We start from the raw sequence: 6,906 nt of genomic DNA, 5'->3' as shown, positions 1-6,906 counted from the left end.
AGGCATTCCTTTTTGAATGTTGTAAGAAAAAACTCACCAAACCTTGGAGCTTTGCAGAGGGTTAGAGTAAGTGCAAGCCCAGTTAATATGGTGCCAGTTGGCCACATGGTGGCGCTATATCAAACTCTTGAATGTGCTCATTTTGGAAGCATAGAACTCCTGACCCATGTAATGTAGAGCTGCGGTAACCAACCCCGTTCCTGGAGATCTACCATCTTGTAGGTTTTCATTCCAAGCTTAACAAAGCACAAATTTTTTTGTTGAGATTTTGTTGTGATGCTAATTGGTAGTCAGATATGCCAAATTAAGGTTGAATTGAAAACCTGCAGGATGGTAGATCTCCAGGAACAGGTTTGGTTGCCCTTTGTGTGGAGTCACACAATTTGGGCCATCGGTGTATGCCCTCACAGTGAACGAATATGCCTCAAGGACCCTTGGAATCCACCATACTGGATGTCCTACATTTTTTATTTTTTTGAAAATAAAAAACAAACGAAAATAAAACATCTCCTCCAAGGCCGTTTGACATACTGGCATGCAGCTTGGACTAATTTGTTCAGAAGACCCGCCATTTTAAAAGTTGTTCAAAGAAAGTTGGCATGCCAAAAAACATTAAGCCAATAATCATTCAATGGGCGTGGCTTTTTACAAAAATGCTAATCAATCAAAAATGTTTTGGCTTAATATTATGTAACTTGGTATATACATTGATAGGTACACAAAGACTCCAAAATATGAAAAAAATCTTACTTTTTTACATTTTCAACTATGTAATTAAACAATTAAACTGCCAACATAAACATTATGAAAGTAAAAATGATAAAATTATATATATATATATATATATATATATATATATATATATATATATATAATTTTTTTTTTTTGGCTATTTAGGGTAGTTCAAACCTCTTAATTGCTATTTGCAGTATTTATTATTATTATTATTATTATTATTATTATTATTATTATTATCTCGCCCTTTGCACACAGGGATAGGCTCCAGCACCCTCTGCGGCCCTGACCAGGAAGAAGCGGACATAGACGATGGATGGATTGTTGTTGTTATTATTATTATTGTTATTATTATTATTATTATGATTATGAAGTAAGACTCCAAAAAACATTATATTCTAGTAGATTTGATAAAAGAATATGAGGCAAGAACTGTCAGCATTCAAGGTTCTTTTTTCTGCAGAAGAAGAGCTGGCCCACACACACAGAAAAAGACAATGTCTACATCCCACAGGCATTCCCACTGAACATCTATATAATTTACAGTAAGCACTCAATTTACTAGCAAATGATAATTGGCTACACCATGCTAAATTCCAAATAAGGTTAGGTTTGTTGCTTCTGAGAGAGCTTTCGTACCACTCCCAGGCTTGCTCCTCCTAGACTACAGTATTATTTATTAGTTCAGATTACTGGTAATCAATGACAATTATTGATCGGTAATTGTATTTTTGAAATATTCATATTAGTTACACTAGTACAATTATTGTTAGTATAAGAAAATATTACATTTACATCAGCAAAACTGAAAACATGCATGTCTAAAAAAGAATTCTAGTACACAATTCTACACATATTAACTACAACATTTATTATTATAATCATCTTCATTGTTGTCTTCCCTTTGTTTGTTAGCTTGCCCTCTACCAAACAGGTGTATAGAGATACCACAGTTATTTATTTCATCTGCTTTCTGATTAAAATAAAGGGGAAAAAGACTACAGTGATCACTAGAGAAACAGTTTAAAAGCCATTTTATCACAGAAAGGTCGATGGACGCAAGCTGGCTCTCTTCAAATATGTCAGTGTATGGCAATGTAATATGGGTAAGGAACTACACATGTAATCTAAAGTTGTAGGTTTCATTGATACTACTTAATATCAATTTAAATAGCCAGCAATATAAATTATTCTATTTGTTTAAAAAAAAAAAAAAGCTGTGTAAATAGCTATGGATCTTCTAAAATCCATTTTTCTGCACTCAGGGAGTGTATGTTGTGCGGCTCCCGTACGTAAATCTTCCGTCTCTGAACTCCGCCTGGGCTAGCGTATACCCGCCTCCACCGTGGGCTTCTACCTGACGGTGCTGTACCGTACCTGTGGAGGGTACGGGGGCTGGCAACCGAACACCCAACACAGAAAGTGCGTTAGCATCATTTGGGACCCAATGCCCCGCCCTCACGAGGGGTAGAGCTGCTTGCGTACTGCTCCCCCCGCCACAGGCCTGCCCCGCTGCCCTTAAGGCCCCGATCACACCGGCCATTCCGGCTCTTTCTATCGGACTTCCATCGACCATGTCAGCGACGGGGTCACAGTACGGATGCTCACAAAGAAGCCGCTGGATGGTGGCGGAAGAGAGGTTGCGGGTGGGGAGTCTACCATCGAGCAGAACTTCGCCAATGATCTTTCCCATGGCCCATACATCAGAGCACATGTTTCGTCTCTGTCCACTGAATATTTCGGGGGCCGAGTAGGCCTCGTTACCCCCGTCAGTAGCGGAAGAATAGCCACCTTGGTATAATTTGGCCAAACCCAAGTCAATGATGACAGCTCTGAGGGTGCCGTACTCAAGCTGTGAAATCAAACGAGAGAGATGAGGGTGGGGTAAGTCCCAGTGCTGAGCGTGAACTGCCGTGACAAGCAGTACACGGTGAGAGTAAAATGCTCTGGATAAGAGCGTCTACCAAATAACGTAAATGAATAAAACATCTTTAAGTTAAACTTTAAAGAGTTAATTGTACAGTGCTGCATAGGGTTATTCATCTGTGGTTCATGTAATGTTCATACCTGCAAGCAAATAAAAAAAATGCTAAATCCTCATTTTGTAGTTATTTCAATTTATATTAAATTTAAATAAAAAAATAAAAAAACAAATACAGGTTTGTTTTTGTTCATCGTGAAACAAATTATTCAATTTGTATATAAGAAATTATTTTCCACCGCACTTTCGCCCCGTACTACCAAAGCTTAATCTGGATTAGTTTGTAATTTCCTCTAAGTGAATGTACCCCTGAGAGTGCTGTATTTTACATTTCTGGTAGGGAGTCAATAAGTCTGAATTCTGGGTCCCCCTCACCATGATATTGTCAGGTTTGAGGTCCTGGTGTACGATGTCCTTCTTATGCAGGTAGTGCAGTCCTTCAGACATTCCTGTGATGATGGTTGCTTTGGTTGATAAAGACAGCTAGAGAAAGACAGTTGGGAAAGATCTTTTACAAAAATGAAAGATCTTTTACAAACAAAAAACACCCATGCTACCTGACGTACATACCAAGTCTCCACTTGAAACATGTAGGTGGGATTCAATCAACATTTTCCTTAATTTTGACAAGGTTGAGAGATGTTTTGGCATAAAAATATTTCTCGGCTAACCGGGGTAGCTGGTTGGCTGATCAGGCGGCAGTGTAGCACAGTAAGGTAAGGAACTGGGCTTGTAACGAAAGGTCATGGGTCCAGTTCCTGGGTAGGGCACTGCCGTCATACCCTTGAGCAAGGTACTTAACCTGCATTGCTTCAGTATAAATCCAGCTGTATACGTGGATTCAATGTAAAATGCTGTGTAAAAGTCGCTCTGGATAAGAGCGTCTGCTTAATGCCCGTATTGTAATGATCAGGCATGGATCAATACCACGTCACCAAACAGTTGCAGAAGATTTTCAAATTACAAAACTACGCAATACTCTTTCTATTCTATCAATGAAAGCCACCCAATGAATTTGTTTGAAAATTCTGCACACCTTTATATTTGATTTTCCTCGCTCAAAGATGAATGTCTCCACTGTTTCTCCGTTGATGAACTCCAAAGGAAAGCACCAGTAGTAAGACTCCTCCAGCCACGGCATTCCCAAGATCTTCACCACATTTCTATGATTGAGATTTCTGTGAAATAAACAGAGGAATTCAAATGAGGGCGAAGGGGTGGCTCATAAACGATGAGAAGTCAATGGAAATGAGGAAGGGGAGAACAGCGTGGAAATGGGAATTAGTAAAGGGAGTATGGATCAAACACAGTGGTAGATTTATTTTATTTTATTTTTTTAGAACGGAAGATATGCAGACCAGGCTGGTACTTCCGCCTTGGTCAGAAGTTCCTACAAACTTGACTGGCACTGTTCGCGGGTGGGAAGCCGGTGAGGGTACGAGTCCTGATCTTTGCATTAGCGACTCCTACTGGTTTGTCGGGGCGCCCGTTCAGCAGGGAGGGGATCTGGGGGAGATAGTGAACCTCCGCACACGTTAAGCTCTCCCAGTGAAACTCCTCGCTCTCAGGTGAAAAGAAGCGGCTGGCGACTCCACATGTATCGGAGGAGACATGTGGTGGTCTACACCCTCCCCGTACCGACAGAGGATAGCGCATCGACCAGGACCGTGATACACACGGGCAATTGGTATAATGACTAAATTGGGGAGAAAATGGGAGAAAAATGGCAAAAAAAAAAAAAATTTCAAGAATCGAAAATATTACGTTTATGAATAAATATTAACATTGTATTCCTTGCCGTTTAACTCACTGGCATATGCTCCACTCTCTGTCAAGATGTCTCTCGGAGATGTAAATTTTCGGTACTCTCTTGATTGCGGCCAGTTGGTCTTTGTAGTACCTCTTGCGCACACTGCCAAAGGCACCCTCACCGAGCCGCGAGGTGCATGCCATCTGAACAGCAACCGAGACAGGGTTAGTCAAAACTCAAGAACTCATTATGACGGATTAAGATATCAGCAATTATGAGATATCAGATAGCAATTAGTCATTAGAGAGAACCCCCCAGCCCCCCCCCCCCCCCCCCCGTACATCTGGCTCCACTCGTCCTCGGGGAAGTCGAAGCTGCCGGTCATGATCTTCTTGCGCATGCCTGACATTGGGTTTTGTCCGTCTTCGACACCGTCATGCTTTATCACACCATATTCCATATCTGTTAGAACAGCGGTAGCCAACCCTGTTCCTGGAGATCTACCATCGCGCAGGTTTTCATTTCATCCTTAATTTGGCACTCAACTAATTAACGGCTGAACAAAAAAAAGATCTGAACCTGTTGAGTGAGGCGTGCTATGTTCGGTAAGAGGGGGACACCCGCAGGACGGCAGATCTCCAGAAAGAGGGCGTGGTCACCATGTGACCGTGGTGGCGCCTTTGTTCAGGCGTTCATATGGCATGAAGGTGGGAAGAAACGATAAGCGAACAATGAGAAATATTCCAACCATCCCAGTTCATCCTGATAAACCAATCAGAACATGTCTGACTGGTTTTTCCTTGCGTGAAAAATAATTGTTTTGAAAATAAAAAAAACAAACTCCTTGCATATGAAGAGTAATGACTGCTGTTTTCCTTTCCCCACTTTTAGAAAACATGTTCTGTAATAATGACAAATTTAACCAGTAATGACTTTTTTTAATTTTAAATGGATGATAACTAGTTTTTCCTGAACCCTTTTCGGATAAGGCAGAGGTATCCATTCTTTTCCAAAAAGGGCCAGAGCAGCCACAGCTTTTTGTTTTAGCCCCGCACTACCACATCCGATTCAATCAGTTAACGAATCACGATCTTCATCCAAGATTTTGATTAGTTGAATCAAGTGTCAAACATTTTTCTCATTTTCCATTTCTGCTGTACTTGTCTTTTCCTAGCAGTGCGTGAGGGTTGCGCATGTACATGTATCACAGTTAATCAGATACTGAGTTAACCTTCATATTTATAATATTAAATATAAGATCACAAACATGTGATTATAATATTCTTAACTGAAAATTATAATGTTAATGTAAATTCACTACTGGTAACTGGAACCACTGGACTTTAAAAGAAAAGAAAAGAAAAGAAAACAAAACAAACAAAAATAAATCCAAAAAACCTATTCTTCAAAGGGTTCATTTCTTCCTACTGCAGGGCTTCCCAGCCCTGCTCCTGGAGATTGACCGTCCTGTAGATTTTCAGTCCAGACCTAACAAAGTGCACCCCATTCAACAGTCAGAGGTCTCGCAGAGCCACTACTTAATAGAATATGGTGCGCCAAATTAGGATTTAAATGAACACTTCTCCAGGAACAGTGTTGGGGTAGCCCTGGTCCAATGGTTTTCTGTCCTTATAAATTACCATCTGATCTCCTTACGTCTGCATCACGTATACATGTACAGGTACATGTACATGTAGCTAGTTAGTAGAGTAGTCATATGTGGCAAGTTCACAACAGTGCAAAAAATACCAACTAACAAAGAAATGGGGGAGAAAACATCCAAGCTAACATCTTGTCTCTATTGATAAGTTTGGCAGCCTGCTATTTGTGCTGAATCTAGCCATACTTATGTACATTTTTTGACCCACTCTATTGTACATTTATGGCGGTTCATAGCATATATTCTGTTTATATGTGGGGGGTTATTACCTTCTCCTTATCTATAAAATCAAATGGATTTCTACTCACCTTTTCTGCACAGCTGTCAGTTGTTTTCTGGATGTGACACCTCTGCCAAAGTTTCTCAGAGACTGGTCTGTGTCAGTGCCAAAGTGAGCGTTTATAATGTGGAATTCATACACCCCCCAGCCCAGCCCCTGAAACAGTCAGCTTATGAATTATTCATATTCAAAACTGAAAGTGAAGGAAAGAGAATAGCTGTCCTTCTCACTCTTTTTACCTCTGAAACCCTCTTTAGCTCTATAACTCCAATTACCCATCACTCTGCTAACTGTTCTCCATCTCTGAGGACTTTATTCCTCTCATCTCCCTCCTTGGCAACTGTTTTATCCACTGGCATAGTCTCAGCTGCTCTTAAGATGGCTGTGCTCACCTACAGTCAAGGGCGCCTGGGGTTGGAGATTGGTGGGGAGCGGAAGCGGGGGCGGGGGTGGGGGCGGTGGTGGTGGCAGGGGTGAGGTTGGTGCTGAGGGAGGTGGCG

At 41.1% G+C, this 6,906-nt stretch overlaps 1 protein-coding gene across 1 annotated transcript; it reads right to left on the bottom strand.

Moving 5' to 3' along the window:
• Positions 1-1,165: 1,165 nt before the first annotated feature.
• zmp:0000000881 (uncharacterized) lies at positions 1,166-6,529 on the bottom strand. The gene is made up of 5 exons (XM_064304849.1): positions 6,435-6,529; positions 4,527-4,669; positions 3,753-3,894; positions 3,092-3,199; positions 1,166-2,587 (listed from the first exon to the last, which is right to left on the bottom strand). The coding sequence occupies exons 2-5, from the start codon at positions 4,667-4,669 to the stop codon at positions 1,997-1,999; spliced, it is 984 nt and encodes a 327-aa protein (XP_064160919.1). The 5' UTR covers positions 6,435-6,529; the 3' UTR covers positions 1,166-1,996.
• Between the last annotated feature and the right edge of the window lie 377 nt (positions 6,530-6,906).

Source organism: Anguilla rostrata, chromosome 1 (genome assembly GCF_018555375.3).
Source record: "Anguilla rostrata isolate EN2019 chromosome 1, ASM1855537v3, whole genome shotgun sequence".
Lineage (NCBI taxonomy): Eukaryota > Metazoa > Chordata > Actinopteri > Anguilliformes > Anguillidae > Anguilla > Anguilla rostrata.
This window is presented reverse-complemented; position numbering and strand designations above follow the sequence as displayed.

Coding starts and splice junctions, on each gene's coding strand:
- zmp:0000000881 (XM_064304849.1), bottom strand. CDS start 4,669: ATGGCATGCACCTCGCGGCTCGGTGAGGGTGCCTTTGGCAGTGTGCGC. Junction 3,895..4,526: donor AGAGAGTGGAGCATATGCCA/GTGAGTTAAACG, acceptor TTTATTTCACAG/AAATCTCAATCATAGAAATG. Junction 2,588..3,091: donor TCAAACCTGACAATATCATG/GTGAGGGGGACC, acceptor TTGATTTCACAG/CTTGAGTACGGCACCCTCAG.